The following is a 27,644-nucleotide window of genomic DNA, read 5'->3' on the forward strand; positions in this document are numbered from 1 at the left end:
TCCAAGCTAATTGGGAAGAGCTCATGAATAGGATACAAAAAATGCATGGACATTTTTAGTACAAAGTATTTTTCACTATGTTATTTTATTTTAGAATTGTAATTCTCTATCTCTTCCAATTGGATATTCTTTTAATACACAGAAGCATTCCAAGACCAGAATTAATATGGCTTTATCAAGCCACATTGCTTCAGCCATGCACACCAAGACTGTGCTTAAAAGATCCACATCAACTTTCTTGTTTTCATAACTATTTCATAATTACTCTTTTTATTTTCTCTGCAACTTTTCTATAAGGCTAAAGTTATTTCAAAATAAATATTGAACCACTAAATAACAATTTCAACTACAGTGGGCAGTTTAACAAGTGATAATGTGTATATGTTGTGCATGTGAAGCACAACACATGTAAAGGAAAACCACGGATTAGACACAAATAGGGCAAGTTAATTTTATACACCCATTCCACAATATTCAAATGCTATTGTTGATATATTCAAGATAAACAGAAACTACCTCTGATTAGGATTTCTCTGTCCAGCTTTCTCTGTTCCCTTACTCTAACTACATTTTTTTCTAAAGCATTTAGCACAACCTAATATTTTGTTATATTCTTCTGTTTGTCTCTTCTGTCCTCATTTTATCCCTTCCAAATAACAAATTAACCATGGTGAGCTGTCTTTATTCACATGGAATACAAGAACCAAGGACAAAGTATATGTTCAATGAAGAACCATTAAATATGCAAGTGAATGAGAGGTTACTTAAGCCTATTCTAATATTGAATATCTAATGTTGAATGGCTTGAAAAATTGGGGAAAAATCTTGCATTTTTAATGATGTGATTGCATATATATCATTGCAATTGGCTGATGAATATTTGCAAAGTTTCGGAGTTTTGCAGTTAAGATCAGTTCATATACCTACAGTCACACTGTTCACAAAGGATTCAATGAAAATATTATATGTAGTTGAGAACTATTCCAGCAAAGCTTCCCACAAGTGCCTTACAGAATACTCTTTGAAATAAAATAGTAGCATTGAAAACTTCAGGATCATTGGCAAATTACTACTTTATAGATAATATGTTTTCATAGATACCAGACAAATCTTATTATTTTATCCTCTTCCACTTGACTCAAGAAAAACACAAAATTTTCATAATCTCATTTTATTAGAGTAAATAAGACAATATTAAAATACACTTTAAAGAGAAAAAGATTATCCAAACCATTATCATTCTAGCACAAATCATTTTGATATTTTAATATTTTAAAAAATTTCTTCCCTAGTACTTATTTTAGACAGTTACAATCAAGGTAAATTTGAGGAAATAAAATTGCATAGCCTACTTTATCACCTAATATTATAAGGTTAATTAACATTTTCTATTGAATTATATAATCACAAAAATTATCAAGCTGTCAAGTTCATACACCAGCATATTCTTAATGTTTCCCTGATTATTATATATTAGGCTGTTTTACTTTTTCCTAATCATTTTATTGCATGGCACTTTTCTTCTTTTGTACTATTTCCTTCAGATACATTTCCAAAAGTAGATTATGGAAAGGTGATGAATAGTATTATGACTGTGCATAAAGATTTCCAACCAAATTTTATAGATTTGCCAAACTAGCAGCAAAGTACAATCATGTCAATATTTCTACAACTGCCTCAACATCAGGTGTTACTCATTTTTATCTTGCTAATTTATTATGTGTTAAATAATAGTATCTCACTGGTTTGTCTTGCATTTTCTTTCATGATAAATTTAAACACTTAAAATTATTTTTTTACTATCTTAAGATGCATTTGGGAGAAGATGCCAGGATGAGGAATTTGTTCCTGAGAATAGTAAACAATAGGATACCAACTCAAGAGAGTTGAGAATAATGCATTAGAGATAACATGGGATTGGTAACATTTAGGCTCCTAGTATATAATTTTATATATATAAAATATATAATATATGTATTATAGATAATATACACATACACCATTTTCAGTGCTGGGGAAAAAAACCAGGACCTTGCACATGCTAAACAAGTACTCTACCACTGAGCTACACCCCAGACCTCATAATTAAATTTTTAGTCAACCTTAGATTTCAGTTATCTAACTTGAAGCAGAAGAAATAAACATTGATTTTCAAGACAATCTTATGGACAATGTAACATAATTGTTTTTCTAAAAAAAAAAGAATAAAAATAATCCTACCCTATTTACAGTTTCTGGACTCTTATCACTTGGTTCCTCTGGAATTTTAACAAGGAATTTAGAAGTGTCAGCCAACTGAATGTGGGTTGGTAGTCTTCTGACAGTGGGGACAAACGTGAAGATCAGAGGTTTAGCTTCAGAATCACCAGAAGAGACCTATGAGATATGTAATAAATTAGACTTTCAGCCTTGTCAAAGTTTTATCTTGACTCTATTTTCTATATACCATATTTATCTCATTTATTTTGATAAATTTCCTATTGTCCTGTAACCATGTGTATGGCTGTTAAAAAAGCATAAAATACTCATAGTATATCAGAACCTCTTTTATAAGACCCATTCGCCAAAGAAAGCAATCAACCCCAGGAAGATCCTCTTGCCAAGGATGGCAATTACATAGCAGGTGGCAAGCTGATCGGCTGGAACTTTACAGGGCATCTCTATCTCAGTAAGGGCATCACAAATACAGTATTGGGTCAGTTTGAAAATTGACTTTTATCCCCTTAATCCTAGGTTAGCAGGTTCAATTGATTGACTCATGATCAAAAAGCATGCAAGAAAATTCCAACTTTTATCACTTTCAAGAATGTTAAAGTATGGATTTATTGAAAGTTTACCTATCCGCAGCATCTTCTCTGAAGGATACACTTTCTTTTCCACTTATTCTTAATTTATTAAAAATAATTTTATTAAGTTTGGCTGTATGGCAGGCCCTCAGGAGCAGGGGATACAAGGCTGACTATAAAACGGCACACTACTCATTAAAAAAAAATAAATTAAAAGGTAGGCCCTGAATACTAAGGAAGCAGTGATGAAGGGTTCCTGCCCAACATAGGAAGTCATGAAAGACAATACCTGAGAAGTAAGCCTCAGGGAAAGGAAGCTAAGGGTATCCCAGGCTGGGAAAAGCTAATGAGTGAACCATTAAAGCAAGATTGATTGAGAAGTGACATAGTCATAATAGATGTTTACATAGATGAATCTGGTGTAAAATCACAAATCTAGAGACAAAGACAAAAAGCCAAAAGTCATAAACTAAGGACTAAATGGGAAGGGAATCAAAGGAAATGACAACGTAGACTTTTTTTTTTTTTTTTTTTTTTTTTTCCCAATTTGAATGTGAAGTAAAGACAGAGACTGCCTAGTTAGAGAGGGAAACAAGTCAATGAGGTGCTTCTGTAGGTCTATTGTGGAGTAAGTTTGAATGTATCCATAGACTGAAGGAAAGACTAGCAGAGAAGGAAAGGGGAGCAAGATCCAGAAGGAAGCAGGAAAAGAAGCTAAGGAAACAAACCAAAGAACAGGATCTCCTTTGAAACAAGAGAAAGTGAACTTTTTTTGTATAAAAGCTCATGAATGTAGTGTGGTGGGGGAAATAGGAAGAGAGGAAGGTGGATGGGAATCAGTTTTGATATAACTAATTTTCATGATAAAGTCAGTCCCACATAGTCAGAACAGCACTCTCCTATGTCACCTCCATGCCTTCATCAGAAGATACATGCCTTGGACCCCTCAGACTGTATGTCCGTATGGGCAGGCCCTTTAAACTGTTTCAGGTCAGCGCCCATGAGAAGCCCAGGGCTCTGGGTCATCCCTCACTTCCTAAGTGCTTTGCCCATCCCTGATTTTGTTCCCAACTTGCACTCTGCTCCAACTCTTGAAACTACCTTACTGTGCACTTTCTGGTATTTCTGTCAGTCATTATAAAACCCTCCATGTCCTTAAGTTCCCTATATTTCCTTTACCTTCTCATTCTAACAAAAATATGGTTCTCTCTGAAGGTCTATCTCCCATGAAGCTCTCACAGTAGTGCTTTTTCTCACACTTCTGTACCACTGGGCCTACCTAGATGGAGGATAAATATCCTCCTTGTTCCTTTTTTTTTCCCCTTCCAGACTATTCTTCCTCTCTCTTACCTAAACACTTCTAGCTTTGAACATCATGTCATCAGTCTGTTCCATCCATACATCACCCAGTAGTAGTCATCTGCCCTTCTTTCCTGGTTCAATGCCACTCTCTCCAAAACTAGGCTTTTTAAAATCCTCAATATAATGTTCCAAAGGGCAATTTTCTAATTTGTGTTTCTTTGACCTTTATTCTTCCTTGCTTCTCATGTCTCTAGCCTAGATCAATAGCTGCATATCCTTCATAATGTCAGTTATGTTGTTCTCCAACCATACTTCCTATTTTTCCAAACCACTCCCTCTAGTACTCCAACATCTACTTGATCTTTCCAACATCATGTTTTCCTACAATATCTTTCTAACCAGTCTCAAAAAAAAAAAAAGTACATTGACCAATTGACCACAATTAATCCCTCAGGTACCCTCAAATACCCTCTCTTACAACATCATCCCATTAAATCATAATCCTTACTAAATTAAAGCTCCTACCTACTCTATTTCTTGTCAGGAGATACACATGGCTAAGGGAAAAGCATATAATTATCCTTACTGATCTCACTTCAGATTTATAACGGAGTCTCAAACAGCCTCCTCAATGCTGTTCCACAATCATACTACACTTTTGTAGCCCATTCACTCTTCCACTGGCCTAGAAAGCTCTTTCACACCTTTTCCCCTTTCCTCAAACCCCTAATATCTTCCCCATTCTCACTCAAAGATCGAGTACCACACCTGCTGATCTATATGAATCTCCGCCCTTTTCCATGGACTTCAGTCTTGCTACTATTCTCTCACTCAAGTTAACTTTCATTTGAACACATGACCACCTATTCACTTTTGTTTATTCCACAAAGTTTTATTAAATGTCTACTAAATGCTGAGCACTTTTCCAGTTATAGTTGAACAAAAATCTCCAACCTCATGGAGTTTACTTTCTCATAGAGGAAGGCAGCCAGTAAACAAATACATACACAAAATATATAATAAAATAGAGTATTTTCATATGTGCCATGAAAACTTGCCATAAGACTATTGACATAACCCATGGGAGACAAAATGGCGGCTTATACTTGGATTTTGCAATGATAGTGGTAAAAAGTGTTTGAGTCTAGCCATAATTTAAAGGAAAAACAGAGTTGGAAGTGGCACATAAGAGATGGACAAAAGATGAATATAAAATGTTTTACCTGAATAACTGCAGGAAATGAGACATTATCCATCAAAACTTGTTTGAGAATTATGATCAAGATCAAATTTGATATTCCCAATATTCATTTAAGTTGGAAATGTAGGTAGGAAAGTGAAATTTAGAGGAAATACCGTGCTGGAGGTAAAATCATTAGTGTTATTAACTATAGATGGTATTGAAAATCAGGAGACTAGATGAGGCCAGCAAGGGTATAAATTACAAGAGGGAAATGATGTTCATGGTTTAGCCTCATAGACTCTACCATTACATGCTCCAGCAGATGAGAAAGAACTAGTAAAGATGGCATGCACATTTTAAGGATGATGAAAGGCCTGCAGCATCACAGCCAGCAGTGGGAAAGAGACCTTCCCCAAAACAAAGGGATTGACAGACTTCACTGAATACCCAGCCCAAATTAAATCCAGGAATCTGTAGTGAGTTGCTTAGCTGTTGGATAGTCTCTGGAGGGAGGCTGAACTGCCTGTGGAAGGAACAAAGAAAGTAAATCATGGCATTTATAGAGTTGATATTAGGAGGTGGTTTCAACAGAAGGGCTTTGTGAGTGTAAAGAAATTAAGGATATTGATGTGAGTTGAGAAAATTATCAACTGTGGAGTTCAGTTTGAATCAATAAGGAAGGAGGACCCCAAGTTCAAAGAACTAGAGAACTCTGACCCAGAAAGTAGACCTGATAGTGTGGTGACTGTTTGAGAGAATGCTCTGGGGTTATAACATGGTAGATGAGGATTTAATACTTAGAGGAATGGTGATTCTGGATGATTATAGGGCCTAAGTTTCAGTCCTGAGAAGACTATGGGGGAGGAAGGGCACTGAGCTTTTTGAAGGCCAAGGAACTGTGAGGCAAGAATTTTGACAAGGCCATCTTTGTGCAAAGAAAAGCTGCACTGGGTGACAGCAAGAGTGGGTTGGAGATACACTGACAGACTGACGGCACAGCAGCACAATCTTGAGTAAGTATGACACGTGGGTCAGAAGTGTCCCCAAATCAGGATACATGGACACTAGATTATTCATTAGAGATATTCCTCAGGAGCATGAAATCAAGCAAGGAGAACTGAATATCCTTCTAGTAGTTTTCTCCCAAGTTCTAGAAAGGCCAAGTGAAATAACTCTGGACCACTGGTTATATGGTATAACTTTCTGCTAACTAGAACACCTTTGCCTTGTAGAAACAATGCATATTCCTCAAAGTGTATAAGACACACAGAGAAACCCTTCTGAACCAACTTTCATTTTTCAACATTCTTTTCTGCCTTTTCTGCCTTTATTGTTATTGTTGTATCTCAATTCCCACATGGCAGCTTCTCATCAAAAAGCAGTAAATCACTGCTTTCCTTGGTAAGAAGGAACATTAGATCCCTCTTGAGGCATAGGGAGCCCCCTAGACTGATCAGCAATTCACAATACTTGTTAGATGGTATTTTCTGGGAAGATTTCTTCACATGACTAATCTTATCAATATCCTGATGGAATGGAGAGTGGTTTGGGTAAGTAAATCACCAAGGTTAACTCAAATAACCCATCCTAGAATTTCATTTGAGCATGAAATAAAAGTAAACCTTTGGGAAGAGGAGGTGAAATCGTGACCTTGTTCTGAGGTTTTGCAGGTAGACCTCATCATCCCACATGATGACCATGTGTCTGTCTTAAATTTATCCAAATGAAACTTAAATAACAATATATGAAAGGCTTTCGTATGAGCTGTCCATGGCTATAAAATACATATGACCATCATAAAAAGGAGCTTGACCTTCTAAAACATATACAATGATGAAAATTTACCTCTCCAAATGGCTTACATAATCATAGAATTTAAAATACAAATAGAGTACCACAATTGATACATCACAAACTGTACACTTTTTAAAGGTTGATGACTATAATTTGAGTGAATAAGATAGGAATGAAATACGAATGGAAACTGATGCTTCGAAGAATAAGGTGTGCTTTTATCACAATACCTTCAAAGAAATTTCTAAACATAACCACATGCTGAGGATGAAGGCAACTGAATGGAAGCAAAATTATTTCCTTGTACCTTATTGTTATATTTTCATACAGAAACAACCATGTCCTATGTATAATTTCTGGGCCAGTATAGAAAAATGATTTTCTACTTTAGTTGAACCAATATATGATGTCATTTCAGAAAACATAAAAATAGAAAATATAATAGAACTAAAGATTTTTTTATCTTCCCGAATTAAAAGATCAGGGATAAATTCTCATTCGCACATATAGCCTTAGAAGAATAATCACAAAAAGTGCAATCATTTGTTATTACTTTAAAGCTAACAGTACAAAATTAGCATGGGGTTCTTTCCAGGACCTTTACCTGGCACCCCGTCATCTTAACAAAAATCAAATATTCACTTGTAAGTAATTTCAAATGGAAAAATATTTGAAAGTACATTAACCATGCTATGCAATAATCAGATGAAGAATCACATGTTAGCCAGTAGACTGTTGAATCGCTTGTTTAGGAAAGAAAAATATATATATATTTGCTATTTACTGCATACTGTGTGGCCAAATTCCAATGGAGCCCCAAAATGAATTGCTATGGTGATGAAAAATCATTTTCCTCACAAAGCAGAAACAGATGCAAGTTAATAGCACTGCACTTGTTAATTGGCAATTAACACTTTCAGTTGCCAATGCTGTTTAATCATCTTAGTTCCTATCATGGGGAAACTATTTTAGCATCAGAAACAAGTACTGAAAGGATTAAAATATTTTCCTAAATATGCTTTGAAAAGCTCACTGTCTCTAAGACTGACACCTTCTCACCAGACAGCCTTATAATTTGAAAAATTGTTTTCACCAATGCCATCATGCAGGATAACTGCTCCTTTGCTTGGTCTCGGGCTATAATGCCTCCGTTCTCAAATTTCCCTGAAAGTTCTCATCCTTCCGATATTGTCACCTGCACTCAGACATGGCCACTAGCCCCTTACTGAGAAGAGGCATTACAAGGTATGTTAGCATTAACACGATGCCCAAAGCAGTCCTGACGATTTTCTTTGCCCAATGAGCAGTTTTACCTTCATCAGTTCATCCTTTAACTATAGATAGCATTTCATTTTGACACACAGACAAATCTATCTCCACCGGGGTAGCTCTCCCTCACACCCTCTTGCAGCAAACACCAGGATCACAGCGCGCTGCTTTTAAAAGTTATTAAAAGCATTAAGCAAAGACTTCCTTTTACCTGGGGTGTGGTCTGAATGCTCCCTGCTAAGATGCACGAGTTCATTTGGAAGTAATTGTTCCCGCAGTCACTCAGAAGCCCCTGTTCTGGAAGCATTGATTCATCACATAAGGGAGTGAGCAAACCAATGACTGAGGTGGGAAGGAAGCCTGTTACTAAAACAACACACACTCACATAGAAAAAAAGGGAATTCTAAAAAGAGGTAAAGCAGAATCCTCCCTGAATTGAATAATTTTTTTTCTGATCCAAAGACTAGATTTATGCTTTGACCATTCTTTAGATTTGGAACTTCATGAGAGGTCATACTGACTGCTGAAATGGGATCAGTAGAAGGGGAAAAAAATTACCACCTATATGTGTTTGCCCTCTTTTCTTGTCATGCATGTTTCCAATTATACATTCTGTGAAGAAAGAGAGAAGCCAGATTGTGCGGCAATGAGAAGCTGACTGAAGGGCTCTACACCTGCCAATCTCAGTGATCACTGGGTCAGACTCACAGAGAACATTTGGAGGAACAGATAGGTGCAAACACTGTGTCTAAATAAGGAACTAGAAAGCACAGTGATATTTCAAAGAATCAATAACTTCAATTATCAGCCCTTGGTGTATAAAGTGCAAGCAATGATACAGAGCATCTGTAGTAACTGAAGTTTTACTGTTAACAAAATTAGCTCTAAAATAAACCTTGGAATCAAATAGTTGTCAAAACAAAATTTCATTCCAAAGTTCCTGGAAGACAGTGAGTATCTTGACTGCAGATAAACAAATCTCAGAATTCCACACGTGAAATTTATTGTAGTCATCAGGTTTTAGTAGTTCTATTTTCTAAGTATTGATTTTTTTCTCCTAATCTGTTCTATCTATATTGTGCTTTGACAGCGAAAAATGTGATGTCAAAAGGACTAGGTATAGACCAAAGGCTTTGGGAGGAATGAAGATCACACTTTAGAGAGCTAGACTGTGCCTCTTTTAACATTTTCACCATTATCAAAGGCCTGGATTTATGCAAACGTTTTTGAATAAAATAATTTTCAAGCAACTATATTAACAAATGAGAAAAACTTCCAAATAACATAGTACTTCTTGACCTACGAATGACCTAAGTTTCTGAATATAAGTGCTGTGTTATATCACTAAACAAACTATGTGTCTTCTTCTAAGTCATGTACATTTATGGATGTCCAAAAGATAAATAATGTCCTCCTGTTCTCAGAAACCTTATAATCCTATTGAGAATTAAGAACAAGTATACAGATTTTGCATAGTGGTGTACACCTGTAATCCCAGCAGCTAGGGAGGATGAGTCAGGAGGGTCACGATTTCAAAGACACCCTCAGCAAAAGCAAGGCACTAAGCAACTCAGTGAGACTCTGTCTTTAAATAAAATGCAAAATAGGGCTGGGGATGTGGCTCAGTGGTTGAGTGCTCCTGGGTTCAATCCTAGTACTTCCCCTATCAAAAAAGAACAGGAATACAAATAACAGAGATATAAATTGGTGGGGGACAAATGCCCATGGTACAGTTCTCAAACTTCATTGCACGCATAAACTGACCTAGGAGCCCAACTGGGAACTTACTAGTGTAAATTCTAATTGAAGAAACTGGGGGTGGTGCCTCAGATGCTGTTTTTGACGAATTCCCAAGTGATGCCCTACAGCTGGTTTGTGACATTTGGAGGAATCTCAGAGGGCAAAGAGATAGCAGCCACCTGGAGTGGGATAACTGGAGAAGGTGGCACTTGGGTAGCACTTAAAAGGATGAGGGAAATGGTGACAGATGAAGGCAGGATGGAATAGCACTTCCTCCATTCAAGCAGAGAAAAAAAAGCTGCGGTGAAAGTATCTATCGGGATAGCAAGAGCACTAAGTAGCAGGTGTAGTTGTAAAGAACAGGAGCCTGGGGTCAGATCATTCACTGACTGTGGGAGCTCAGACAAGTTATGAACCTCTCAAAGGCTCAGTCCTCATCTATAAAATGTGGATAAGAAAAGTACTTATTTCACAGGGTTCTTGTGAGGATTGCAGTTAGATCCAGCATGAAAAGCCCATCAGATCAATATTTCACATGTTACTTTGCTTAGTACTGTTGTTTTCCAATTTGAAATATAATATGAATGAGAATAAAGACAAATAAGACTAGAAGAGTAGGCTAGATCCCAATCATCAAAGATCTTGAATTAAGATGTTTACTCAGTGAGGAATAGGGATGGAGTTAGGTGATAGATATCTAAGATAGACAGATAGGTAAAATAACATAAGTCACAGAAACCATGCTTATCATGAAGTCCTGAGGAGAGGCTGTAGTTCTTTTTCAAGGGTTCTTTTTTAGTCAGTTTTTTCGCCTGTGAATAAAAGACCCAACTAGAGGAGGAAAAGTTTATTTGAGGGCTCACAGTTACAGAGGTCTTAGTCCACAGAAGGCCAGCTTCATTCCTCAGGGTTCAAGGCGGGGCAGAAAATCACAGTGGAAGAGTGTGGTAGAGGGAAGTGGCTCACATGATGAACAGGAAGCAGATACTGACTCCATTTGCCAGATATTAAATAAATACTCCAAAGCAACTCCCCAATTCCCACTTTCTCCAGCCACACTTCTTCCCTCTGCCACACTCTTCCACCATGATGTCCTGCCTCACTTCAAGCCCCAAGAAATGGAGACAGCCTTCTATGGATTAAGACCTCTGAAACCATGAGCCCTCAAATAAACTTTTCCTTCTCTGCAGTTGTGCTGGTCAAGTCTTTTAGTCATAGTGCCAAAACAGTTGACTAAAACAGGTTCTGTTTAAGTGGACTCAAACAACAAAGATGCTTTTCTCCCTCGTATGTCTGCTCTTCCCCCTCTGTTGTTTTCTTTCTCTCATTTTCTCCCATGAACATATAGCAATGTTTAGCCAAGCTAGCACAACCAAATTGAGAAGAAGAAATACTTCAGGTCTTTCTTTCTGCCCTGCTCAATTTCTTCCTTGAATCCCTTTACCACATGAGAACCAATTAAATTACTTCTTTATTTCAATATTTTTTCTACTTTTCACAATCTTTCTGACAACTTTTTCTTTCATTTCAAAACACAACTAATATTTTTTGGTGTTATAGACTATTATAATTATAGAAGTTCTAATTTTTACTTAAAATAAAAACATAATGGTCACACCTCATTCAGCGTGGTGTAGCCCTCTGGTTGGTAACTACATAGAGTCTCAGAGAGCATGTATATATAGGGTAATTTCTTTAGGACCATTTTCATTTGAGTAAAAAGTGTTGGCACCTGGTGAAACCAACCCTGGTCTTGGATGATGAAGGGAATATAATTTACTTGGGGCAGGGAGGAGGGTAGTGTCTCTGTGCCAATCACAAACACTGTTATATGCAAAGATGTCAACAAGGGTATCTTCAAGACCCCAAGAATTTTATAAACCCAGTATCATAATGGTCTCTCTCTCACTACTCTGGTGAATACTCTTCCAAGATAAAATAAAATGTGTTGAAGTTTGCAACAAACAAATACAATCCAAAATTCCTTTGAAAGTCTGGCATTATTGATGGTGGAAGTAGGCATCCTTCTCCCTTCTTACTAAACAATATTACTGTAAGACTTTCAAGTCAAAAAGCTCTTAAGATATTGCTTTCAAAATACATAATATAGAACAAATAATCTCTCTTCCTGACAAGGGAAACAAATTTGAGGGAAAAATAGACAACATCATAATAAGATTGTCAACTCTGGCAGTGGGCTCCTCCCACACGGCCAGCTTCTCAGAGCAGGCCACCCAGTGAGAGCCTTTCTGCACAGAACCAGCTCCAAGTCCCAGAGCCAGAGGCGAGCTCCGGCCCGCAGGCAGCTTCAGGGACCAGGACAGGGCAGCCAGGGACTTCTCCAAGCAGCCCTGCTCCCTCCTGCGGGAGGCGCCTTTCAAGGCTAGCCTCTCGGAGCAGACCGCCCAGTGAGAGCCTTTCCACACAGAGCCAGCTCCAAGCCCTGGAACCAGTAGCTGGCTAGGGGCAGTTTTCTTCGGAAGCACTGCATTATCAAGTTCCTCCCAGACTTCTGGCTACTGAAGGCTGGGAGGTGATACACTGGAAATCTACAGGGACACTATAAGCCAATAGAGGAAATCTGCAATATCTCAGAGTCCCACTGATATCTGACCAATATGAGAAAACAAGGGAAGAAAATGTCCCAAACAAACCTAGATACCATATGAATAAAACCCAATGACAGCACAGCAGAAGAAATGTCAGAAAGGGAGTTCAGAATGTACATAATTAAAACAATTAGGGAAGCAAACGAGGAGATGAAAGAGGAAATGCAGGCATTGAAGGAGGAGAGGAAAGAGCAAATGCAGGCATTAAATGATCGCACCAATCAACAGTTAAAAGAGCAAATACGGGAAGCAAGAGATCATTTCAATAAACATTCAGAGATACTGAAAAAAAACCAAACAGAAATCCTTGAAATGAAGGAAACAATAAACCAAGTTAAAAACTCCATAGAAAGCATAACCAATAGTATAGAACACCTGGAAGACAGAACTTCAGATATTGAAGACAAAATATTTAACCTTGAAAACAAAGTTGAACAAACAGAGAAGATGGTAAGAAAACATGAACAGAATATACAAGAATTATGGGATATCATGAAAAGGCCAAACTTAAGAATTATTGGGATTGAGGAAGGCTTAGAGAAACAAACCAAAGGAATGAACAATCTATTCAATGAAATGATATCAGAAAATTTCCCAAATCTGAAGAATGAAATGGAAAACCAACTACAAGAGGCTTATAGGACTCCAAATATACAAAATTACAACAGACCTACACCAAGACACATTATTATGAAAATACCTAACACAAAAAATAAAGACAGAATTTTAAAGGCCACAAGAGAAAAGAATCAAAGTACATTCAGGGGGAAACCAATAAGAATATCAGAAAATTTTTTAATACAGACCCTAAAAGCTAGAAGGGACTAGAACAACATTTACCAAGCCCTGAAAGAAGACTGATGCCAACCAAGAATCTTATACCCAGCAAAACTTACCTTCCAAACAGAAATTGAATAAAGAAACCATAGATCTCAATAACACAATCAACAATTTAGACTTAACGGACATATATAGAATATACCATCCAACAAAGAACAAATACACTTTCTTCTCAGCAGCACAAGGATCCTTATCTAAAATGGACCATGTTTTATGCCACAAAGCTACTGATAGCAAATACAAGAAGATAGAGATACTACCTTGTACTCTATCAGATCATAATGGATTGAAATTAGAAATAAATAACAGAATAAAAAACAGAAACTTCTCCAATAACTGGAGATTAAATAATACACTATTATATGATGAATGGATAACAGAAGACATCAGGAAGGAAATAAAAAAATTCTTAGAAGTAAATGAGAAAAAAGACAAAATCTCTAGAACACTATGAAAGCAGTACTTAGAGAAAGATTTATTTCATGGGGCACATTCAACAAAAGAAGTAGAAATCAACAAATCAACGACTTAACGCTACAGCTCAAAGCCCTAGAAAAAGAAGAGTAGACCAACAAAACAAGTAGTAGAAGAGAGGAAATAGTTAAAACCAGAGCCGAAATCAACGAAATTGAAACAAAAGAAACAATCGGAAAAATTAACAAAATAATAGTTGGTTCTTTGAGAAAATAAACAAAATTGATAAACCCTTAGCCACACTAACAAAGAGAAAGAGGGAGAAAACTCAAATTACTAAAATTCAGAATGAACAAGGAAATATCACAACAGACACGAGTGAAATACAAAACATAATTAGAAGGTAATTTGAAAATCTATACTCCAACAAAACAGAAAACCTCAAAGATATCAACAAGTTCCTAGAGACATATGAATTACCTAAACTGAACAAGGAGGACATACACAACTTAAATAAATCAATTTCAAGCAATGAAATAGAAGAGGTCATCAAAAGCCTACCAACAAAGAAAAATCTGGGACCAGATGGGTTCTCAGCTGAGTTCTACAAAATCTTTAAAGGAGAGCTCATTCCAATACTTCTCAAAGTATTCCATGAAATAGAAAAGGAGGGAACCCTCCCAAACTCATTCTATGAAGCCACTATCACCCTGATACCTAAACCAGACAGAGACACATCGAGGAAAGAAAATTTCAGACCAATATCCTTAATGAACATTGACGCAAAAATTTTCAACAAAATTTTAGCAAATCGCATACAAAAATATATTAAAAAGATAGTGCACCACGATCAAGTGGGTTTTATCCCAGAGATGCAAGGTTGGTTCAACATCCGGAAATCAATAAATGTCATTCACCATATCAATAGACGTAAAGTTAAGAATCACATGATTATTTTGATAGATGCAGAAAAAGCATTCAATAAAATACAGTATCCCTTCATGCTCAAAACACTAGAAAAAATTGGGGTAGTGGGAACATTCCTTAACATTGTAAAGGCCATCTACGCTAAGCCCATGGCCAATATCATTCTAAATGGTGAAAAACTGAAAGCATTCCCCCTAAAAACTGGAACAAGGCAGGGATGCCCTCTTTCAAAACTTCTATTCAACATCATCCTTGAGACTCTAGCCAGAGCAATTAGACAAACCAAAGAAATTTAAAGGGATACGAATTGGAAAAGAAGAACTCAAACTATCGCTGTTCGCTTATGACATGATTATATATTTAGAGGAACCTGGGAATTCCATCAGAAAACTCTTAGAACTCATAAGTGAATTCAGTAAAGTAGCAGGTTACAAGATCAATGCTCATAAATCCAATGCATTTTTATACATAAGTGATGAATCTTTAGAAAGAGAAATTAGGAAAACTACCTCATTCACAATAGCATCAAAAAAAAAAAAATACTTGGGAATCAATCTCACAAAAGAGGTAAAAGACCTCTACAATGAGAACTACAGAACACTAAAGAATGAAATTAAATAAAACCTTAGAAGATGGAAAGAACTCCCATGTTCTTGGATAGGCAGAATTAATATTGTCAAAATGGCCATACTACCTAAAGTGCTATACAGATTCAATGCAATTTCAATTAAAATCCCAATGATGTACCTTACAGAAATAGAGCAAGCAATTATGAAATTCATCTGGAAGAATAAGAAACCCAGAATAGCTAAAGGAATCCTCAGTAGAAAGAGCGAAGCAGGGGGTATCCCAATACCAGATCTTCAAGTCTATTACAAAGCAATAGTAACAAAAACGGCATGGTATTGGTACCAAAATAGACAGGTAGATCAATGGTACAGAATAGAGGACATGGACACAAACCCAAATAAATACAATTTTCTCATACTAGACAAAGGTGCCAAAAATATGCAATGGAGAAAAGATAGCCTCTTCAACAAATGGTGCTGGGAAAACTGGAAAACCATATACAACAGAATGAAATTAAACCCCTATCTCTCACCCTGCACAAAACTCAACTCAAAATGGATCAAGGACCTCGGAATCAGACCAGAGACCCTGCATCTTATAGAAGAAAAACTAGGTCCAAATCTTCAATTTGTTGGCTTAGGATCAGACTTCCTTAACAGGACTCCCATAGCACAAGAAATAAAAGCAAGAATGAACAACTGGGATAGATTCAAACTAAAAAGCTTTCTCTCAGCAAAGGAAACTATCAGTAATGTGAAGAGAGAGCCTACAGAGTGGGAGACTATCTTTGCTACTCATACTTCACATAGAGCACTAATTTCCAGACTCTATAAAGAACTCAAAAAACTGTACACCAAGAATACAAATAATCCAATCAACAAATGGGCTAAGGAAATGAACAGACACTTCACAGAAGAAGATGTACAAGCAATCAACAGATATATGAAAAAATGTTCAACATCTCTAGTAATAAGAGAAATGAAAATCAAAACTACCCTAAGATTCCATCTCACCCCAGTTAGAGTGGCGATTATCAAGAACACAAGCAACAACAGGTGTTGGCGAGGATGTGGGGAAAAAGGTACACTTATACATTGCTGGTGGGGTTGCAAATTAGTGCAACCACTCTGGAAAGCAGTATGGATATTTCTCAGAAAGCTTGGAATGGAACCACCATTTGACCCAGCTATCCCACTCCTTGGCCTATATCCAAATGACTTAAAATCAGCATACTACAGAGATAAAGCCACATCAATGTTCATTGCTGCTCAATTCATCATAGCCAGATTGTGGAACCAACCTAGATGCCCTTCAGTTGATGAATGGATAAAGAAACTGTGGCATATACATACAATGGAATATTACTGCGCCATGAAGAATGATAAAATTATGGCATTTGCAGGCAAATGGATGAAATTAGAGAATATCATGCTAAGTGAGATAAGCCACTCTCAAAAAGTAAAGGATGAATGATCTAGCTGATAAGCGGACGAGGACATATAATCGGGGGTAGGAGGGGTTAGCGTTAGGGTTAGGGTTTGGGTTTGGTTTAGGGTTTGGGATAAGGAGGGTGGTAAGAATGGAGGAAGGAAGGACTGTATAGAGGGAAAAGAGGGGTGGGAGGGGTGGGGGGGAAGGGAAAAAAAATAACAGAATGAATCAAACAACATTACTCCATGTAAATTTATGATTACATAAATGGTATGCCTTGACTCCATGTACAAATAGAGAAACAACATGTATCCCATTTGTTTACAATAAAAAATAAAAAAATAAAAATAAAAAGTAAAAGTAAAAAAAAAAGTTTAAACCTAAATAATAATAATAATAATAATAAGATTATCAAGAAGCATGTGATAGAAGAGATCCAGACTCCAAGGCTATTCATACAGCCATTTGTCTACTCTAAGGACCCGTGTCTGATAACAGAAAGGAACAGAATTCTCATTTATTTACTTGCACATACATCTGTTGAATGTTAGGCAGTATCCTACAGCATGGCTTGTTGTCTCACAAAGGAGACACTGTCACCAGTGACACCAGGGGCAAGTGAAGTGAGAGTAGGGTAAAAGGGGATGGGAGCCTTGTGGGGAAGGGGGTCTCAGGCTGTCCCAGGGACATTTCATTCTTAGCTTCAGCACTCCTGGTGCTACTTCTGGTGAGTAGCATTAAGACACATTCTCTTTCAGCCTTGGGTGGTTTTCTCTTTTTCCCTTGGGAGATGGGAATCACCAAGAGTTTGGATCCCTGACTCCTGGGTAATGGATGACTCTAGGGGTCCCAATCAGACTTATCTCAATTCACAGACTCAGATCTGAGTACATAATATTTAAAGTGAATCCCGACATCTCATCAAAAGTGAGTGAGATTCCATCATCGCATTAGTTTGGCTTCATCTTGGTTGCACATCTGGACTACTTCCGCCTCAGTTATTACTGCTTGTAGTTTCTATTCTCCTTGGGGAATAACCACCTTATTAAAAGCAACATTCCTAACCTTTCTCAGTTAAAGTAAATCAGAAACTCCTAATTAATCTTACACATAAGTATTTCACATAATCAAATAAAAGAAATGGACATGATTAGATATTTGGAAGACATGATCAAACCCTACATATGGTAGAATTTGAAAGAGGAACATAGCTATCGATAAGAAACATTTACCCACACAGATGTCATTCACTCTGTCCTTGTGGAATCACTTTCTGAGCTTGGCTTCTGGCACACCATTTCCTCTTGGTCCTCTGCCTACCTGCTGAACAGTTCTGTATGCTTTGTAGCCCTAGATCCTAAGCTTTGAAACAGCCCAGCAATCACTTCCTGTTGTAATCCCATCCAGTTCCTTGGCTCTAAATAGCTTTGAGAAGCCAATAAGTTCCAAATTTATTTCTCAGCCTAGATGGTTTCCCTAGATAAGGTACTTATACAGCTAACATCTTGAGTTGGTTTTCTCATAGACATCTGAAAATCTTCTTGTCTAAATCTGAATTATTTGCATTTCTCCTGAAACTTTTCCATAACCCCCCAAATCATCCCCACTTCAGCACACAGTGTCTATTTCTATCTGAAAATAGGTACTATTCCTAGTTGTTTGGGCAGAAATCATAGGTTTATATTTATTATATAATTTTTATTGAATTCTCTTAAAGCCCCCTATCAATATATCAGTACATCCTGTTGACTCTCCCTTCAAAATGAATCCAAATAAATCAAAATGAATGTATCTTGCTACTAACATCCTAATACCAGGACCTATCATTATCTCCCTCCTGAAACCCTAAGTGGTCTCCCTGCTTCCGCACTTCCTCCTACAGTGGATGCTCTGACAAACCATCCCTATCTTCCTCTGCTGGCTGAAAGACTAACTCCCCAGCTGCTGGGGAGGCTGAACTGCTCAGCTGCCAGCCATGTCCAGGAGTTCCTCTCAACTGAACCAGACTGGTTCTCAAAAGCCACTCCCCTTCTCTGAGGCACCTGTGAAAAGTCTGGCGCCTTCATTCCAGTTTGGAGTCACTCTGAAGGGCAATACCAGGTCAGAGTTCCACATGAGGCCAGTGGACTTTGAGATGACATGCTAGTCCCATTTCTCCCTCTGCTGAATCTTGCCTCCTTCCCATCTCTTATAGGTATTGCTCCTAAGAGCACTCCCTAATAAGCACCCTGCCTATCAATCTCCATCTCAGATCAGCAATATCACATCTTCCACAGGAACACAAGATAGAACCTTTTAAAACATAAGTCAGGACATGTCACTTCTCTATGCGAAACCTTTCAGTGTCTTCCCTTGTCACCCAGAGTATCAGCCAAAGTCTTTTTTGTTTGTCTCTTCTTTTTAGTTATGCATGACAGTAGAATCCATTTTGATACAATTATACAAGTGTGGAATATATTTATTCTAGTTAGGACCCCATCTTGTACGCAACGGTGAGATTCACTGTGGTGTATTCACATATGTACATAGGAAAGTATGTCAGATTCATTCCACTAGCCAGAGTCTTTATAATGACCTACAGTCCAACATGATCTGATTCCTACCACTCTCCCCCAAATTCCTCACTTCCAGCCACAATGACCTTTATGCATTCCTAGAACATGCTAATCCCACTTGCTGGCATGTTCTTCTCTGGCTTATTTCTTCATTTCCTCATGTCTCTGCTCAAATGTCATGATGACCATAAAGTATCCCTTACCACTCTATTTAAGTTACAACCCCAATCCCATGTCCTTGCCAACCCTCTCTCTACCTCTTAGCACATATTTTCTCCAGAGCACTTACTGACCTCAGATATCTATTCATGATCTGATTTCCTTCACTGATTTTAAGCTTCATGAAGTCAAGGATTTGGTTTTTGTTACTACTATTTTTGTACCACTTAGAATAATTTGTGGCATGTATAGGCACTCAATAAATAATTGTCCAATTAATTTCTTGACTAATAGTGATTTCTTTATTTGTGGACATTTCTTAAACTTATTTTCTTCCAATGAAAAGAATAAACTTTGAATTGACGATCCAGAAGAAAACAGAACCATCCTAATCTCAAATTTCTCAGTTCAACTAGAACAGTACAACTATATTCCACAAATCCTTATTAAGAACCAAAGGCATAGGGGTTAAGTAACCGATAAGAAGTGATTGCAATCAGCTCCCACCCTATCACTCTTACATGCAAATGCATCTAGAAAGAGACAGCACCACAGGATGTTAGAAGCAGACAAAATAGGTCTTGGTTTTAGATTTTCCACCAAATATCTATGATGTTTCAGTGAGTCTTGATTTCTCAGGGCAATTTGTTTATTAAATGGGTTCTAGGCCACTATAATTCAGTGTGCTCTCCTTAGAAAACCAGTCTTGCTAGAGGAATAGTGAGAAAATTTTTCTTGGTCAAATTGATGTAGGAATTGGTACATTCCAAATCCTATGTTTAGAGGAGTGTCACAGGAAAGAGACTTTTTAAGCTTTGCTTAGCCCATAGTTTCCTACATTTATTTAGCAACAGAAGCCATTGCTTGCACGATGGTACCCCATTGTCCCACTCACGGTGTGAACTGCTGAACTAGACAGTCCATAAAGTCTTCTTTCTGCCATGATATTTAATGAATGCAGGAAAAGAAGATAGTTGCAAAGAGAGACATTCTACAACATAACTAAATTAAATTCTATACGTGTTTTGGGTTAGGAGTGCACAGTGAGATAGATGTAGATCAGCAAATTTTCTCTGCATTTTAAACAAGGTGAAGAGAGGTGGCATCTATTTCAACTATAAAACCAGTTGTGCCAGCAGTAGTTTGCACACCACAGTCAGCACACAGAAATATGAATTGAATACATGAATGATGAATTGATTGGATGATCTTGAAATATATTCAAAGAGAGACAAATAAGGTATGTGGAAAATGGTCTGAAATAAAGCATGTCATTTAATGGAAATGCTCAGAGATTCCATAGTGAATCATTTCTATATGCATCATAAGGGAAACAAATTCTGACACACAATATAATTCATGAAATCTTATTTTTAAGTGAATAGAATGAAGCCAGAATCTTTTGAGGTAGCACCATCATTCTAGAAAAGAATCGACGATACAATATCTATTTTCAATATGACTTTGGTATAATCTGATTTTTTTAATTTAAAATAAAAGAGGAAGCAATAGCATCCTATTTCATATTCCTGATATAGTACCATGTGAAGAATGCTTGCAAAAAGTTTTCATTGTACTCCACAAAAAATATTGTATCCATATTACCAGTTTAATCATGACAAAAACTGTATTAAAAAGAGTTGCTAAAATGGCTCAAACATTAAAAAGTTTAATTGATTATTTTAAGAAACTCTAGCTAGCCTTAGTGGCTTACACCTCTAATCCCAGCAACTCGTGAGGCTCAAGCAGTAGGATTGCAGGTTTGAAGACAGTCTAGGCAATTTAATGCGACCCAAAATTAAAAATGAAAAGGGATGGAGATGTAGCTCAATGGTAGAGCTCCCTGTGTTCAATCCCAATTATGGTGAACAGAAAAAAATAGCTCTAAGCTCTTTATATTCAGGCTCTGGTGACCAAGATGAGTCAATAATCTCCACAGCTCACGGAGTAGCATGTCATAGAAAAGAACAAAGATCACCAATGTTTGTCATTTGAGTCACATATCAACTTTCAGAAGCAATCACACCTGAAGGAACAGGCTAAATAGAAGTGCAAAGACAAGCTTATCAAGAACAGAACACTACTTAACACACATTTTGTTCTTGATGCTAATTCATTATTGCTTTTCATTCATTCAGCAAAATTAGTGGAGACAGATGTTAGGGAGCCAATTTTGTCTTTGGCTATTCAGTCTTAATGGAAAGAATAATAGAGCAATATAAGAGTGGAGTCCAAAACCACTCACAGTGTAGTGGACTACGTGGGCTTCAGATTCAATACTATGGGTTGACACACTATGACTTTCTGTGCTCATGAGCCCTGTGCGTAAAGCTGATTCTTAGTCTCTCTGAGCTTCACTTATTAATGACCACAGAATTTATCATAACAAGCTGGGATACTCTTGAGCGTGAAAGGTGGGCACTATTAGTAATCATCCTGGGATAACAGGCATGAAATGAGATTATACTGAGCAAACCAAGAAATAATCAACCACTTATGTGCAATAATGAATAACTCAGTACTGTTGTGAAGTTGAAACTGCATGATAAAATATGCTATATGAGAAGTCTGATACATAAACATGTTCAATACCAGTTATTTGCCCCTTCTCATTATGGAAATTGAGTGCCAGTTACAGATGGGGAGGTATGAGGGACTTATTGTGCTATCTTTTAAAAAGTGGGGCAAGTTGATGATTGACATTCAACTTTCTCTGCTTGGAATGCTTTCCCACAACCTTCTCCCTAGTCAATCCCTCTTCACTTCCCTGAGCTCTAAGACATTCAGATTCTGAGGTGAACAGTTTGGTTTGAATCATGAAGGTAACAAGTTTCAGACACACAGCAATGCTTTATAAAACCTCAGGAAGGCTTCCCTGACTCCACAGGTTAGGTTCGGCCTCCTGTGTATGCTGACTCAGCACCTTATGCTTCCACATAGTATTGGCTATCCTAATATTATATGACTAGATAACAAATTCTTTAGCTCCCCAATTGAAATATAAGCACCAGAGTGACAGGAAATTTCTGTTTTATGCTCTTCTGTACCCCCAGTATAGTGCCTGTTGCATACTTGGGGTCCGTTAATACATATGTATTAAATAAATGAATGATTGCACACATTTACACTAGATGTTGGGGGCATTTACAGAGGACAAGAGGGATGTCTGTTTCAAGCTGTTTAGTGATAGGGGAACAGGGGAGGATGATAGGGAGAAAGGCAATCATGAACTGAAATCAATCTCCATGTATGTCTGAGTTTGTCAGGATGAACCCAAGTACTATATATAAAGACCAAATTTTTTTGAAAATTCAATGTCAGGATCTACAGTGAAATGAGAGTCTACAGTTTTTCACTGTGAATATACAGGGCATAAAAACAGCAACCCACACCAAAAACCAGAGCTTTGGATGTTTTAGGAATGTATGAAATGAACCAGCTTCAAAGGGTTGTGTGAAGTCTTGGTGCATGAAGAAAGATAGGAAAAGTGTCTCTGGTCTAGATCATGCCTCTGCCCCTGGCAGCCACTGTCTCTACTCTGGCCACTTCAAACACTTTATCTACTTATCTGGAAAACAGATTTTATCCTATACATAGTACATATAAATGCCATTTAATAAGTTTTATGTGACACTGCTCTTGATACTTAATATATCATCTTTTGTATTTCTCACATGCCAGCAAGAGAGTTATATGTCTATTAGACAAGGAAGAAAAATGAGTCTCAGGAAGATTAAATAACTTGCTGAACCAGCACATGATGCAATTAGGTTTGAATTTAGGTCAGTTTGGCTAGAACCCAGGTTTGTGTTGCCTCTTATTTGCTCCTAGCTTCTGCCAGCCTTATCTTAGACTTACTCATTTATAGCAATGTGATAAGAAAGATGGTGGAACTGGATATATTACAATGAGGTAGCCAAGAAGGATTTTGTTTCTAATATGGTTGCTACCCAGGAGACTTAAGCTTTGATGAACACTTTTCTCAAGATTTCAGTATTCAAAATATAGTTTTATGCACTCACTTTTCTACTTTCTAGAGCTATTATTCTGTCTCTATGTCAGTTCTAGCTATGAAAGCAATGCAGGGTTATTTTGGAACAAAACTTTAAAATGCAAATGAGATAAAACCAAAATATACAATTACATTGTCTCTGATGTAAGTGCCAAAGCTACACACCTTTCAATATGGGTAGTCCAACATGCATAGGAAAATATTGTTAAATGACTGTGAGGTTACTACAGTAGTTAGTAAGAAATATGTATCTTCAAAAATATCTGAAGTAATGTGTGAGCTCTAAGTTGATGTTTGATACTATCAACTTATTAATTCTACCAATGGAAATTATGGCATTCAGGGTCAGAATCTGATTCAAATCATAAATCATTATATTATTAACTGATGACGCTTGTGAGTTAATTAAATGCCATGAACTTAATTTATAAAATGGTCATAATAAAGGCATCCAAGCCTCATCAGGTAGATTTGAAAATTAAATGACATGACACATAAGACCCTGGCATATAGCCTTGCATATAGTAAGTATGCACCCAATAAATACTATCTTCTTTCTTTCTTTTTAGAAAAAAATGTATAAGATTTAAAAAAATATATACTTGATATAAGTATCACAATAGTTACTTATATGATTCCTCCTTTTTTTCTCCTTAATGTTTTTACTCCAAATTAAAACAGGCAGATTTTAATAATCATAACCCTTGGCTACCATTATCCAAAAGACCTTTTATAAGCCCTGTCACTCTTGTCCATAATAGCTGAAAACTTGACTCATTAGGGGTTACACAGCAATCAGCAAGTTAATAGATCCATGTCCTCTGGAATGGATCACCACTCAGGCTGAAGGGCTGTTTTGAATGAAGATACCTATGTTTGTGAAAGATTGATTAAATGTAAACACTGGCAGGTAAATGAAGTTATTTTGGGATAGTCTTTTTATTTTATTTTTTGAAACAGTATGTTTCAAATTGGTTGATGGCTACACTTTGACACTGGGGGTGGGGGTGTCCTGAGCACCAACATCAGGTAGTCTTCCATGAAGACATGAAGATGCTTTTTGGATCGTCACTGCTTTCCTATTGCTTGATATTGAGTAGATGCTCTATGTCTATTTACTTCAATAAGTGAATGAACAGTGTATGCCTACTCTTGAAAAACTAAGTGGTAAGAAACCAAGTTGCTTTAGGTCCAAGGTAGAGAAATAGAAAATAAAGGGTAAATCATTTCTCCCCAGGACCCATCCTAGCTGGTGGCAAATCAGTAGCCAAAACTGTAAGGTGACCCTCCATAGCACTTCTTTGACTAAGTCACATTAGGCAATGGAAAGCTTCCTAGGTCAGAAATAGACACTATTCCAAAGGTAAGATAGTAAGAAACATTATAGAAGATAACATGAGGGAAAAATTACTTTCTTCTCATAGTATGTAATGAAATAAAAATGTAATATGCAATAACTTTTAAGTTATTAAAATAACAGCTTATTTAAAGATATTTTGTATAGCAATAAAAAGAAACTGGAAGAGCAACTCTCTAACCTAAAATAAAAGTACTTTACATACTTTTCCAATTTTCCCACAGATTAAAACATATTATTAAAAATTTACAACACAGTGACTCCAGAGACTGAGGCAGGAGGATCATGAGTTCAAAGTCAGCCTCACCAACTTAGCGAGGCTCTGTCTCAAAATAAAATAGAAAAAGGACTGGGGATGTGGCTTAGTGGTTAAGTGCTCCTGTGTTCAAGCCCTGGTGCAAAAAAATAAATAAATAAAATAACAAGAAAGAGTAGCTCCTTCGATTCCATAAAGAAACTAGATTAGTTAACTCATAGGAGTTCTGTGAGAATTTAATACATTTCCACATGAGATGTTCCCAGAATGATGCCCACCTTGCAGTAAAGTAAGCTCTAAAAAATGGTTAGTTATTGTTGTTGTAGCCATATAGTATAATCCTGAGTTTCCCAAAGCAAATAAATATTTAACAGTAAATACATATTTAAAACTAATACATGGTGGTTACATAATCATCATTTTAAAATTTCATTAAACATTACTACTGAATACTCTAAAGTATTTCTTTAAAATCTATAGTTTCTTTGTTTCCTGATCAATTTTTATTTTCTTGTCTTAATATATACGCCTTTATATCTCTATTTAATCAAACTCTATTCTCACTTATGATTTTGTTAATTGATAAGTCTACATGGAAAGCAAACCTATTTCTTTCAAATCTTCCAATTCTAGCAACCACCAAATTCTGAACAAACTTTTCAGGAAGTCTTTGTTTTTCAACATAACAGTACTATTTTATTCCAATCTGCAAAGTTCCTGGTGAAAACAGTCTAAGAATCACTAATCAGTCCTCTGAAAGCACACATTGGTACTAATAAATCTGGTTACCTGAGAAGGGCTAGGAATGCAGAGAAAACTGGCAACCTGTAATCCTCAGATTCCAATATGCTGCCCGACTGTGTCACACAGCTATATATACATGTATTTTTTTTTTCTTTTCAAATCAACATGACTGTGTAGGAGATGGGTCAGCCTTCAAGCTATGTGAAAATAAGTTCTAGAGGTTCTAATGACATTCAATTGAGCAGTCTGTAGGCACAAAGGAATTCAAGACACAAAAAAATCATTGTTTTAGTGTAGAGTTGTTAAAATGTTTTGCCACCAAAACAGAATGCTCTCTTTCTTTCCCAGGATATTTACCAAGCTCCATAATGTATCATTTCAGTTCTCTCAATAACCTTACTAGTAAAAATGCAATAATTTTCTTTTAGAATTTCAAATTTCATATACATTATTTTTTTAAATAATAATTTTATTTCCTTTATAAAACAATATGGAAAAATACAAAAACACTAGCCACACTTCAAAACAAATTTTTTAAGAAAAGAATAGAAAAATCAATAAATACACTTAACATTTCCTATGAAAATGTACCTCAGATTATAATTTGAAAAAAAAAATATGTGGACTTTTTCCAATTCATTACTTTTTTAAAAATAACCTTTGGCTGGCGGTGTAGCTCCGTAGTAGAACATATGCTTAGCATGAGTGAAGAAGCCTTGACTTTGATCCCCAGCACCAAAATAAAAAACAGAGACCAAACCAAACTACCCAACAAAACTTAAGCTTTTCCAGACTACTAAGCAAGAGTTCAGCAGTCAGACTGCTTGAGATTGAAGCACAATCTTGTCACTTATCTGCTTGTGACCCCAGACAGATTACCTAGCCTCTTGCTGCCTCGGTGTTCTCATCTGTAAGATAGGGATAACAAGAGTAGCTATGGGATGGGGTACGGTTCTATGTGTTGGTACACAGAAGCCCTTAGAACAGCACCTGGCACTTAACAAACATTCAGAACATATTAACTGCTCTTGTCAGTCGTAACTAGCAGTCGGATTTTCAATCATATGTTCAGTATTTCATCCACTGTCTCTGCCTTCCCCGTCCATTCCTACATTTATTCCACTGTCCACCCTCAGAGTCAGTGCAGGACCTCTTACTGCTCAAGTAATTGACTTTTTTTTTTTTTTCATTTTTTGTTTGTTTATATTTTTTGCTGTTGTTTTGTGGGTTTTTGTTTTTGTTTTTGTTTTTGTTTTTGCAGGGGGACTGTGTTATGGATATTTTTGGCCCCTTGCATCTTCATGAGTCTTTTCCTGGTCCTTTCTATCACCTCCCTGCCCTGGCTACTCCATTGTTTTCCCTCCTCCTCCAAGAGAAAGAACCCAACTACAACCCAACTAGCGCTTGGCACAGTCCTCTTTCCCTTGCCACCTTCTCTCCTTGCTGACTGCCTGCTCAAACCCTTTCCTCCCCAGTTTCAACACTCATGAGAGCTGGCTAGTGCTCAGAGTCCACCTCCACCTCCATGTCCACTCCCTTCTGCCCCAGAGACTGACTTCTCTAGGATGCTTCACCAGTTGGCTCTAAGGTACCACCAAGGTACCAGTGGGAGGCCTCTCAGACGTGAATTTGAGGCCAGGCTCTTCATTCACACATTTCCTTCATTTCTCAAAATCCTCATCAGTAATAGATCAT

General features: G+C 36.9%; 1 protein-coding gene across 21 annotated transcripts in view; it reads right to left on the minus strand.

The window, feature by feature from the left end:
* MLIP (muscular LMNA interacting protein) overlaps positions 1-27,644 on the minus strand; it is a 233,480-nt gene that overhangs the window by 113,584 nt on the left and 92,252 nt on the right. For 18 of the 21 annotated variants that reach the window (XM_079147623.1, XM_079147622.1, XM_079147620.1 and 15 more), the window contains exon 2: positions 2,221-2,376. The exons of the other annotated variants lie outside the window; for them this stretch is intronic. In XM_079147623.1, coding sequence (XP_079003749.1) covers positions 2,221-2,376 — 156 coding nt within the window. The remainder of the gene's footprint in view (positions 1-2,220; positions 2,377-27,644) is intronic. 21 annotated transcript variants of the gene reach the window in all.

This window comes from Sciurus vulgaris (assembly GCF_902686455.1).
Source record: "Sciurus vulgaris genome assembly, chromosome: 7".
Classification (NCBI taxonomy): Eukaryota; Metazoa; Chordata; class Mammalia; order Rodentia; family Sciuridae; genus Sciurus; species Sciurus vulgaris.